Genomic DNA, 13570 nt, shown 5'->3' on the forward strand with positions numbered 1-13570 from the left:
AAGAAGAGACTGGACAGCCATTTGTCTGAAATGGTATAGGGTTTCCTGCCTGAGCAGGGGGTTGGACTAGATGACCTCCAAGGTCCCTTCCAACTTTATTATTATTATTATTATTATTATTATTATTATTATTATTATTATTATTATTATTATTATTATTATTATTATTATTATTATTATTATTATTATTATTATTATAGAGTGACTTTTTTACGCACTTTTTCTTACTTCTGGAATTTATTTAGCATATTCCTTTGTAAAATGAACTTGAAATCTAGGCTTCCTTGAAATTATAAGACAGAGGCCCCCAACCTTTTGGGTACTAGGGACCAGTTCCATGGAGAAAGGTTTTTCCACAGACCAAAGGGAGTGTTGTTTTATGTGCTGCCTGCATCCAGTGAATGGAGCTTCGCTTGTTTGCACGACCCGGTTTCTGACATGCCGTGGACTGGTGCTGGTCCATGGACCTGGGGTTGGAGACATCTGTTATAAGATACATAAACTCTAAATATATTCATTCAATCATGAATGCATACAAAACTGCATAAAAAGAAATAAAAATACACATTCAAATATGAAGACGTCACACCATACACACCAATTGTTTTAATAGTCCTCTATTGAGGATTAAAATTAATCTAAGACAATATATTACTTCATAAGAGAACCATGCATAATGATTCCATTTTAACACAGAATTCCTTGTAAGAAACATGGGGTACATAACCCTAACCCTAACCACATTCTTCAATATAGGCATTGCCATACTGAAGGCATTGTTTTGGGATTTTTTGCTTTTTTCAGCTTCAGCTGAAGATGATAATTACCTTCCTAAAGTTTTGACTACACCAATTACCAAACCTGGTAATCATGGGTTTGGTAACATTGTATATAGGTGTTTTTTTTTGTTTTTTTTTGCTACCTGATAATGAATTCCCCATGGCTATGTAGACACAAGGAGTTTCAACACTATCCAGAACTTTGAAAGAAATACTCGTGGATGATATGTAGAGTTTCCTTACACAGATGGGTAGTATTAGGAGACCATCCTTATTGTATCATATGACTTTTGATATTCATTTTCTCAAGGTATAACTCCCTTTACCCTTTGAGAATACTTACTTCTTCAGTTCAAAATCCTTTCATAACTTATAATTAGTATAACATGGTATTTTGAATCCTGTAGTTCCCTGTCAAATGTATATTAATTCTATACCGGACTTCCTTTCAGCTTCTTATAAACCAAGCCCAGTTCCACCAAGGTTTAAAGAACCTGAGTACATCATGCCAGAAGTACCAGACAGGAAACATGGTAGAGTGACTTTTTTTACGTACTACTTTCTGATCTATTACAAGATGTGTTCTTGTATCTATCTAGTGTAATCTTATCCAACGGGTTTACAAAATCCTGGTTTTCTGGAAATTACTATATGCACAAGTTCTAAGTATATTATTGAATGGAAGTGTAGTTCCAGAAGACAGTGCACCGTAAAACTCAAGATTTCTCTTGATCTCTTTATACAGAAGATAAAAATTCTTCTAAGACAATGTATTTCTTCATAGTAGAGACATCCCTGAAAATTCCATTTTAAGATGAAACAGCTCTTAGGCTTATATAGATGTAACCATGTCCTTCAACCTGGATAATGTGAACTTATTTGGGGGTTGTTGGCTTTTTTCTAGTTTCAACTGAGGATGATAATTATCTTCCTAAAGTCTTGACCACGCCAGAACTTCCTATTACCAAATCTGGTAATTATGTTTCGTGATATGGTTGATAAAAATGTGTGTGATTGTTGATAAATAATGCAGTCCTGGTGACTGTTCAGAAACAAGAAGTTTCTGCACTGAACAAAATTAGAAAGATCATCTGTAGAGTTTCATTACACAGATGGATAGTAGTAAAACTCCAAATATTTCTTCTCATGCTAATTTTAATGTTCATTTTCCTGAAATCACCAATTACCCTTTGAGAATATATTTCTCAGTTCAAAATCCTTTCATTGTATATCACACAGTCTTTTGAATCCTCTACCTCCCTATCAGATTGCAGACTAACGTTATATCGGACTTCCTTTCAGTTTCTTATGAATCAAGCCCTGTTCCATCAAAATTTAAAGAACCCGGCTACATCATGCCAGAAGTACCAGACGAGAAACCTGGTAGAGTGACTTTTTTTACATAATATTTTTTTATCCTTTACAAAATAACTTATTGCATCTATTTGGTGTAATCCAAATAATTTACAAAATCCAGATATTCTGGAAATTACTATATGTATAACTTCTAAGTATATTATTGACTCATGAATGCTCTAGAGCACAGAATAGAATAGAAGTGCCCTTTCCAATCAGAAGACAGCGAAGCGTTAAAACCCAAAATTTCTCTTGATCCCTTTCTATGGAAGATAAAAATCCTTCTGAGACAATATATTTCTTCATAGAAAGAAATATGCCTGACAATTCGATTTTAAGAAGAAACAGTTCTTAGGCTTATAACCATGTCCTTCAGCATAGATAGTGTGAACTTATTTGGGGGTTGTTGTTTTTTTCCAGTTTCAACTGACTATGATAATTACCTTCTTAAAGTCTTCACCACTCCAGAACTCCAAATTACCAAACATGGTAATTATGTGTTCTCATATGTTTAATAAAAATGTATGTGTGATTGTTGGTAGATAATGCACTCTTGGTGGCTACTTAGAAACATGGAGCTTCTGATTGAACATAACTTCTAAAGACATGTCCCAAACCATATGCAGAGCTTTAGACATGCATAATATTGGGGGAACATCCACATTCTTTCATGCTACTTTAGATCTTTATTTTCCCAAGGTTTAAGCCCCTTAGCCTTTGAGAATTATTTCTTCTTCAGTTCAAAATCCTTTCATAAATTATGACAAATAAAACACTGCATCTTCAATCCTGTACTTCCCTGTCAAATGTAGATTAATTTTAGACTGGACTTCCTTTCAGCTTCTTATAAACCAAGCCCGGTTCCACCAAAGTTTAAAGAACCCGAATACATCATGCCAGAAGTACCAGACAGGAAACATGGTAGAGTGACTTTTTTTACATGCTTCTTTCTTCCTCTGGAATTTATCTAGTGTATTCCTTCCTGAAATGAACATAAAATCCATACTTCCTTGAAATTATAAAGTGCATAAGTTCTAAATATATTCATTAAATCATAAATGTGTAAAAGGAATAGAAGTACAAATTCAAAACTGAAAACACCAAACCAGGCGCACCACAATTTATGGTCCTCCACTGACAATTAATCTACCACCATATATTAGTTAATTGCAGGATTATGTATGACAATTCTATTTCAATATAAAAGGACTTGTAGGCAACTTGGGCTACATACAGTAGATATAACCATGTCCTTCAAGATGGACACTGTGAAATTATTTTGGGGTTATTTGCTTTTTTCCAGTTTCAACTGAAGATGAAAATTATCTTCCTAAAGTCTTGACCACAACAGAACGTCCAATTACCAAACCTGGTAATTATGTGTTCTCATATTTTTGATAAAATTATATGTGTTGTGATCATTGGTAAATAATGCACAGCTGGCAGCTGCTTAGGAACAAGGAGGTTCTGCACTGAACAGAATTTGAAAGATATGCCTGTAGATCTTATATAGAGCTTCATTACACAGTAATGGATAGTAGTAAAAGACCATATATTTCTTGTCATGCTATTTTAATATTCATTTTGCTGAAATTAACTGTTACCCTGTGAGAATTCTTCCTTCTTCAGTTCAAAATCCTTTCATCACATATGATTATTATAACACAGTGTTTTGAACCCTGTATCACCCTATCGGATTGCAGACTAATTCTATACCGGACTTCCTTTCAGCTTCTTATGAACAAAGCTCTGTTCCATCAAAATTTAAAGAACCCAGCTACATCATGCTAGAAGAACCAGACAGGAAAGCTGGTAGAGTGATTTTGTTTATGTACTATCTTCTGATACTTTACAAGATATGTTCTTGCATCTATTTGGTATAATCTCATCCAAAGGGTTTACAAAATCCAGATATTCTGGAAATTACTATAGGTATAGGTTCTAAGTATATTACTGATTCACAAATGCTGCACAACACAGAGTAGACAGCGCACCGTAAACCCCAAACTTTCCCTTTATCCCTCTATATGGAAGATGAAAATCCTTCTAAGGCAATGTATTTCTTCATAATAGGGCCATGCCTGACAATTCCATTTTAAGATGAAACAGCTCTTAGGCTTATATAGGTGTAACCATGTCCTTCAACATGGACAATGTGAACCTATTTTAGGTTTGTTGGCTTTTTTCCAGTTTCAGCTGAGGATGATAATTATCTTCCTAAAGTCTTGACCATAACAGAACTTCCAATTACTAAATCTGGTAATTATGTGTTCCCATATTTTTGATAAAACTGTATATGTAGTGATCATTGATAGATAATACGCTCCTGGCAGATACTTAGAAACAAGGAAGTTCTATACTGAATAGAACTTTGAAAGACATGCTCGCAGATCATAGGTTGAGTGTCATTACACAGATGCATAGTATTAAATATATATATATTATTTCTTCTAATGCTACTTTTGATGTTCATTTTCCTGAAATTCCCCATTACCCATGCCAGAAGTACCAGACAGGGTACAGGGTAGAGTGACTTTTTTTTACTTACTGCTTTCTGATCCTTTGCAAAATAAGTTATTGCATGTATTTAATGTAGTCTTTTCCAAAGGATTTACAAAATCCAGGCATTCTGGAAATTATTATATGCGTAAGTTCTAAGTACATTATTCAATCATGAATGCTCTGCAACACTAATGAGAGTGGAAGAGCACTTTCCAACTAGAAGACAGAGCAGCAAACAATTCAAAATTTCCATTGATCTTCATGTATAGAGAATTAAAGCCCTTCTAAGACAATATATTTCTTCATAAACAGAAATATGCCCGACCATTCTATTTTAAGATGAAACAGTTCTTGGGCAACTTGACATCTATAGACGAAATCATGACCTTCAATATGAATATTGTGAAATTATTACAGGGTACTGTACTTATTTCCAGTTTCAACTAAGAATGATTATCTTCCTAAAGTCTTGACCACATCAGCAATCCCAATAACCAAACATGATAATTATGAGTTCTCATATATTTTTAAAAAATGTATACAATGTGATTGTTGGTAGATAATGCACTGTTAGTGGCTAATTATAAACAAGGAATTTTGTATTAAAAATAAGTTTGAAAGACATACCCACAGATCATATGCAGAGCTTGCTATAGAGATGCATAATATTTGGAGAATATCCATTTTATTTCGTGCTACTTTAGATCTTATTTTCCCAAGGCATAATTCCCATACCCATTTGAGAATTCTTTCTTCTTCAGTTGAAAATTATTTCATAAATTATGATTAGTGTAACACAGTATTTTGAATCCTATACTTTACTGTCAAACGTACATTAATTTTAAGCTGTACTTCCTTTCAGCTTCTTATAAACCAAGCCTGATTCCCCCAAAGTTTAAAGAACCTGACTATGGCATGCCAGAAGAACCAGACAGAAAACATGGTAGTGTAACTTCTTTTACATGCTTCTTTCTACCTCTGGAATTTATCTTGTGTATTCCTTTCTGAAATGAATATGAATTCCGGACTTCCTTGAATATATAAAATGCATAAGTTCTAAATATATTCATTCAGTCATGAATGCTGTACAAAACTGTATAAAAAGGAATAGAAGTACACATATAAATCTGAACACATCAGACCAGGCAAACAAAAACTGATAGTCCTCCATGGACAATTAAAATTCATCTACTACAATATATTAATTGTAGGACTATTTACGACAATTCTATTTCAAGATACAGGACTTGTAGGCATCCTGGGGTACATAGGTGTAACCATGTCCTTCAATATGGATACAATGAACTTATTTTTTGGTTGTTTGCTTTTTTCCAGTTTCAACTGAAGATGATAATTATCTTCCTAAACTCTTGACCACAACAAAACTTCCAATTACCAAACATGGTAATTATGTGTTCTCATATTTTTGATAAATGTATATGCATAGTTATCATTGGTAAATAATGCACTCCTTGTGGCTTCTTAGAAATAAAGAGGCTCTGTATCGAACAGAACTTTGAAAGAAATGCTCGCAGATCATAGGTGGAGCGCCTTTACACAGATACATACTATTAGAAGACCACATATTGCTTCTTATGCTACTTTTGGTGTTCATTTTCCTGAAATTATCCTTTACCCATGCAGGAAGTACCAGACAGGATACATGGTAGAGTGACTTTTTTTTTTACATGCTTCTTCTTACCATCTAGTATTATTCTAATGTGTTTGTTTCTGAAATGAACATGAAATCCAGATTTCCCTGAAGTTATAAGCTCGAAATAAATTCATTCAATCATGATTGCTGTACAAAACTTTATAAAAAGGAACAGAAGTACAATTCAAACCAGAAGACATCAGACCAGGCACACAAAAATTTTCTTTGATGGTCCTCCACTGACAATTAAAATTCATCCAAGGTTATAGGACTATGTACAACAATTATAAAATGCATAAGTTCTAAATATAGTCATTGCATCATTAATGCTGTAGAAAACTGTATAAAAATATTCCTGTATCAAAAGGAATAGAAGTACACATTCAAATCAGACCAGGCACACCAAAATTTTCTTTGATGGTGCTCCACTGAGGATTAAAAGGACTTGTCTTGTAGACAACGTGGAGTACATAGGTATAACCATGTCCTTCAATATGGACAATGTAAACTTATTTTGGGATTGTTTGCTTTTTTTCCAGTTTCAACTGAAGATGATAATTATCTTCTGAAAGTCTTGACCATGCCAGGACTTCCAATTACCAAACCTATTATGTGTTCTCCTATATTTGATAAAATTATATGCGTGAGTGATCATTGATAGATAATACACTCCTGGCAGCTAATTAGACACATGGAATTTCTGCACTGAACAGAATTTGAAAGACATGCCCTCAAATCTTAGATAGAGCTTCATTACACACATGGATAGTAGTAAAAGACTATATATTTCTTGACATTTTGATGTTCATTTTCTGAAATTACCCATTACCCTTTGAGACTTTTTCCTTCTTCAGTTCAAATCCTTTCATCACATATGATTATTATAACACAGTGTTTTGAATCCTGTATCACTCTATCAGATTGCAGACTAATTCTATACCGGACATTCTTTCAGCTTCTTATAAACAAAGCTCTGTTCCATTAAAATTTAAAGAACACGGCTACATCATGTCAGAAGTACCAGACAGGAAACCTGGCAGAGTCACTTTATTTATGTCCTACTTTCTGATCCTTTACAAGATACATTCTTGCATCTATTTAGTGTAATCTTATCCAAATAGTTTACAAAACCAGATATTCTGGAAATTACTATATGTATAGGTTCTGAGTATATTATTGAATCACAAATGCTCTACAACACAGAATAGAATAGAAGTGCACTTTCCAACAAGACGCTCACCGTGAAACCCAAAATTTCCCTTGATCCTTCTATATGGAAGATGAAAATCCTCTAAGACAATATATTTCTTCATAATAGGGCCATGCCTGACAATTCCATTTTCAGATGAAACAGCTCTTAGGCTTATATAGGTGTAACCATGTCTTTCAACATGGACAATGTGAACTTATTTTGAGATTGTTTGCTTTTTTCTAGTTTCAATTGAGGATGATAACTATCTGCCTAAAGTCTTGACCACGCCAGAACTTCCTATTACCAAATCTGGTAATTATGTGTTGTCATGCTGTTGATAAAAATGTATACAATGTGATTGTGTATAGATAATGCAGTCCTGGCATTTGCTCAGCAACAAGGATGTTCTGAACTGAACAGAATTTTAAAAAACATGCTCGCAGATCATAGGTAGAATGGCATTTCCCAGAAGACCATATATTTCTTCTCATGCTGCTTTTGATGTTCATTTTCCTGAAATTACCCATTACTCATGCTAGAAGTACCAGATAGTATTCATGGTAGAGTGACTTTTCTTACGTACTACTTTCTGATAGTTTGCAAGATAAGTTCTTGTATCTATCTAATGTAATATATTTCAATGGGTTTACAAAATCCAGACATTCTGGAAATTATTACATGCATAAATTCTAAGTACATTATTCAATCATGAATGCTCCACAACACTAATGAGAATTGATAGAGCACTTTCCAACTAGAAAACAGTGCACCAAGCAATTAAAAATTTCCATTGATCCTCATCTATAGAAAATTAAAACCCTTCTAAGACAATATCACCAGACTTCACTAAGACACCTGATAGATTTGTAGCTGGCTGAACAGCCATACTCAGCGTGTGGTCCTCAATGGAACTGCATCTACATGGAGGGAAGTGTGTAGTGGGGTGCCTCAGGGCTCTGTTCTGGGCCAAGTGCTGTTCAACATCTTCATCAATGATTTGGATGAAGGAATAGATGGAGAACTCATCAAATTTGCAGATGACACTAAGCTGGCAGGAATAGCCAACACTCCAGAAGATAGGCTTAAGATACAGACTTGACAGATTTGAACATTGGGCGCTATCTAACAAAATAAAATCCAGTGGTGAAAAAAGTAAGGTTCTACATTTAGGCAAGAAAAACCAAATGCATAGGTACAATACAGGTGGTACCTTGCTCAATAGTAATAACTATGAGAGGGATCTTGGAGTCCTAGTAGACAAACACTTAAATATGAGCCAGCAGTGTGCTGCAGCTGCCAAAAGCGCCAACACAGTGCTAGGCTGCATTAACAGAGGGATAGAATCAAGATCACGTGAAGTGTTAGTACCACTTTATAATGCCTTGGTAAGGCCCTACTTGGAATACTGCATCCTGTTTTGGTCACCACGATGTAAAAAAGATGTTGAGACTCTAGAAAGAATACAGAGAAAAGCAACAAAGATGATTAGGGGACTGGAGGCTAAAAGATATAAAGAACGATTGTTGGAATTGGATATGTCTAGTTTAATGAAGAGAAGGACTAGGGGTGACATGATAGCAGTTTTCCAATATCTCAGGGGTTGTCACAAAGAAGAGGGAGTCAAGCCAGTTTCCAAAGCACGTGAAGGCAGGATAAGAAGCAATGGATGGAAACTAATCAAAGGTCCCTTCCAGCTATAATAATAATAATAATAATAATAATAATAATAATAATAATAATAATAATAATAATAATAATAATAATAATAATAATAATAATAATAATAATAATAATAATAACGACGACGACGACGACGACGATGATGATGATGATGATGATGATGATGATGATGTATGTCATCATAGACATAAATATGCCTGGCCATTCTATTTTAAGATGAAACAGCTGTTAGGCAACTTGACATCTATAGGTGTAACCATGTCCTTCAATATGGACACGGTGAACTTATTTTGGGATTGTTTGCTTTTTTCCAGTTTCAACTGAAGATGATAATTATCTTCCTAAAGTCTTGACCATGCCAGAATTTCCAATTACCAAACCTGGTAATTATGTGTTCTTATATTTTGATAAAAATATATACGATGTGATCATTGGTAGCTATTGCACCCCTGGCGGCTGCTTAGAATCAAGGATGTTCTGTCCCGAACAGAACTTTGAAAGACATGCTTTCAGATCATAGGTAACGTGTCATTACACAGATGCATAATATTAGAAGCCACATATTTCTTCCCATGCTATCTTTGATGTTCATTTTCTTGAAATTACACATTACCCATGCCAGAAATACCAGACAGGATACATGGTACAGTGACTTTTTTATATACTACTCTCTGATCCTTTGCAAAATACGTTCTTGACTCTATCTGGTGTAATCTTCAATTAATTTACAAAATCTAGACATCCTTGAAAATATTACATGCATAAATTCTAAGTACATTATTCATTTGTGAATGATGTACAACACTGAAGAGGTTGTTTGCTTTTTTCCAGTTTCAACTGAAGATGACAATTATGTTCCTAAAGTCTTGACCACGCCAGAACTGCTAATTACCAAACCTGGTAATCATGTGTTCTCATATCTTTGATAAAAATGTGTACAGTATGATTATTATTAGATAAGTGGCTACTTAGGAAAATAGTTTCTGGATTGAACAGAACTTTGAATGACATTCTGATGTATCATAGATAGAGCACATTATTAGCAGGCAATCTGTTTTTTGTCATGCTACTTTTAGTGCTCATTTTAATGAGATTTACTGTTTGAGAATTCTTTCATCTTCCATTCAAAATCCTTTCTTAAGATATGACTGGTGTCACATGGTATTTTTAATCCTGTACCTCCCTGTGAGAATGTAGATTAATTCTAGACTGGACTTCCTTTCAGCTTCTTATAAACCAAGCCCGGTTCCGCCAAAGTTTAAAGAACCTGAGTACATCATGCCAGAAGTACCAGACAGAAAACATGGTAGAGTGACTTTTTTTACATGCTTCTTTCCACCATCTAGTATTATTCTAATCTTTTCCTTTCTGAAATGAATATGAAATCCAGACTTCCTTGAAATTATAAAATGCGTAACTACTAAATAAATTCATCCAATCATGAATGTTGAACAAGTGCATGTTCAAACTGGAAGACATTAGACCAGACACATCCTTATGTGTTCTCATATGTTTGATAAAATTATATGTGAAGTGATTGTTGGTAGGTGACTGCTTAGAAACAAAGAGTTTCTGCACTGAACAGAATTTGAAAGGATCATTAGCAGAGCTTTATCGCACAGATTCATAGTATTAGCAGACTACATTTTTTCTGATGCTACTTTTATTATGATTTACTCCTTGGGAATTCTTTCTTCTCCCTATCCGAATGTAGATTAATTCTACACTGGTCTTCCTTTCATTTTCTTATAAGCCAAGCTCAGTTTGCATTTATTTAATAATTTTTTTAGTTTGTATGCTGACTAATAATACATTCCCCAAGGCTACCTAGACAGAAGGATTCTGGATTGGACAGAACTTTCAAAGACATCCCAGCAGATCATATGCAGTTCTTCGCTACAGAGATTCTTATTTTCATGCTGTTTTAGATCTTTATTTTCCCAAGGTTGGACTCCCATTACACTTTGGAAAGTTTTTCTTCTTCAGTTCAAAATCCTTTAATAAGTTACAATTAGTATCATACAGTATTTTGAATTCATGTACTGCCCTGTCAAAATGTAGATTAATTCTAGACATAACTTCCTTTCAGTTTCTTATGAACCAACCTCCATTCCTTCCAACGTTAAGGAACCTGACTATATCCTGCCAGAAGTACCAGAAAGGAAACATGGTAGAGTGACTTTTTTAATGTACTATTTCCTGATTCTTAACTAGATAAGTTATGAATCTATATCATATAATCTTATGAAATGGATTTATGAAATCCATTCACTCTGGAGCTCATCATCTGAATACATTATAAGTATATTATTCAATCATGAATTTTCTACCCCACTGAGTAGAATGGTATTGCACTTTCCAACAAGAATACAGCACACCCTACAAACCAAAAAATTTTTTGGCCATCCTGTACAGAGGATTGAAACTATCTAAGACAATACACTTCATAGTCCAGTCATGCCCAACAATTCCATTTTAACATGAAAGAGGTGTTAAGTACCTTGACATGTATAGGTGTAACCATGTCCTTCAATATGAACACTGTGAACTTATTTTGCGGTTGTTTCTTTTTTCCAGTTTCAACTGAAGATGATAATTATCTTCCTAAAGTCTTGACCACAACAGAACGTCCAATTACCAAACATGGTAATTATGTGTGATAAAATTATATGTGGAGTGATTGTTGGTAGATAATGCACTCCTGGCGGCTACTTAGAAATGCAGAGTTTCTGCACTGAATTTGAAAGACATGTACGTAGGTCATATCTAGAGCTTCATTACACAAATGCATAGTATTAGACAACCATATGTTTCTTGTCATGCTTCTTTTGATGTTCATTTTCCTGAAATTACCCATTTTCCTTTGAGAATTCTTTTTTCCTCAGTTCAAAATTCTTTCATCAGATATGACTAATATCACACAGTATTGAGAACCCTGTATCTCCCTGTCAGATTGCAAAATAACTCTATACTGAACTTCTTTTCAGCTTCTTATAAACCAAGCTCTGTTCCATCAACATTTAAAGAACCCAGCTACATCCCACCAGAAGTACAAGACACAAAACATGGTAGAGTGAATTTTTTATGTACTACTTTCTTCTCATTTACAAGATACATTTTTCCAGTATATTTTTATTCAATGGGTTTATGAAATCCAAACATTTTGGAAATTGCTTTGTGCATTATTCAGTCATGAATTCTCTACAATATTTAATGGAACCGAACTGTACTTTCCAACTAGAAGACAATGAGACATCCCCCCAAAATTGTCCTTGAAGATCAACTATGGAAAATTAAAATACTTTTAAGACTCTATATTTTTTCATAGTAGGATCACTCCTGAAAGTTCCATTTTCAGATGAAAGAGCAAATTGACATATATAGGTGAAATCATGCCCTTCAGTGTGAACATTTTGATATTATTTTGGGGTTGTTTGCTTTTTTCCAGTATCAACTGAAGATGATAATTATCTTCCTAAAGTCTTGACCACGCCAAAACTGCTAATTACCGAATCTGGTAATCATGTGTTCTCATATGTTTGATAAAAATATATACAGTATGCTTATTGGTAGATAATGAACTCTTAGTGCTCTTTAAGAAAATAGTTTCTGGATTGAACAGAACCTTGAATGACATTCTGATGTATCATAGGTAGAGCTTTACTACACTGATGCACATTATTAGCAGGCAATCTGTTTTTTTGTCTTGCTAGTTACCAAACCCGGTAATTATGTGTTCTCGTATATTTGACAAAAATGTATACAGTGTGATTGTTGGTAGAAATTGCACTCTTGGTGGCTACTTAGAAACATGGAGCTTCTGATTGAACATAACCTCTAAAGACATGCCCCAAACCATATGCAGAGCTGTATACATGCATAATATTTGGGGAACATCCACATTTTTTCAAGCATGAAATCCAGACTTCCTTGAAGTTATAAGATGTGTAAGTTCCAAATAAATTCATTCAATCATGAATGCTGTATAAAACTGTGTAAAAAGGAACCAAAGTACACATTCAGACTTGAAGACATCAGACCAGACACACCAAAAATTTCCTTGATGGTCCTCTACTGAGATTTAAAATTCATCTAAGACAGTATATTAGTTAATTGTAGGACTGTGTACATTTCTATTTCAAGATATAAGGATGTGTAGGCAACTTGGCATATATAGGTGTAACCATGTCCTTCAACATGGACACTGTGAACTTATTTTGGGGTTGTTTGCTTTTTCCAGTTTCAACTGAAGATGACAATTATGTTCCTAAAGTCTTGACCACGCCAGAACTGCTAATTACCGAATCTGGTAATCATGTGTTCTCATATGTTTGATAAAAATATATACATTATGCTTATTGGTAGATAATGCACTCTTAGTGGCTCCTTAAGAAAATAATTTCTGGA

General features: G+C 34.2%; 1 protein-coding gene across 1 annotated transcript in view; it reads left to right on the top strand.

Annotated features, from left to right (window-relative positions):
* ABI3BP (ABI family member 3 binding protein) overlaps nt 1-13570 on the top strand; it is a 127761-nt gene that overhangs the window by 56263 nt on the left and 57928 nt on the right. The window contains exons 21-36 of the mRNA XM_029284589.1: nt 1232-1312; nt 1684-1752; nt 2082-2162; nt 2976-3056; nt 3439-3507; nt 3867-3947; nt 5500-5580; nt 5973-6041; nt 7727-7795; nt 9478-9546; nt 9995-10063; nt 10389-10469; nt 11253-11333; nt 11741-11809; nt 12151-12231; nt 13404-13472. Coding sequence (XP_029140422.1) covers nt 1232-1312; nt 1684-1752; nt 2082-2162; nt 2976-3056; nt 3439-3507; nt 3867-3947; nt 5500-5580; nt 5973-6041; nt 7727-7795; nt 9478-9546; nt 9995-10063; nt 10389-10469; nt 11253-11333; nt 11741-11809; nt 12151-12231; nt 13404-13472 — 1200 coding nt within the window. The remainder of the gene's footprint in view (nt 1-1231; nt 1313-1683; nt 1753-2081; nt 2163-2975; nt 3057-3438; nt 3508-3866; nt 3948-5499; nt 5581-5972; nt 6042-7726; nt 7796-9477; nt 9547-9994; nt 10064-10388; nt 10470-11252; nt 11334-11740; nt 11810-12150; nt 12232-13403; nt 13473-13570) is intronic.

This window comes from Protobothrops mucrosquamatus, unplaced genomic scaffold (genome assembly GCF_001527695.2).
Source record: "Protobothrops mucrosquamatus isolate PMUCROS unplaced genomic scaffold, P.Mucros_1.0 scaffold_137, whole genome shotgun sequence".
NCBI lineage: Eukaryota > Metazoa > Chordata > Lepidosauria > Squamata > Viperidae > Protobothrops > Protobothrops mucrosquamatus.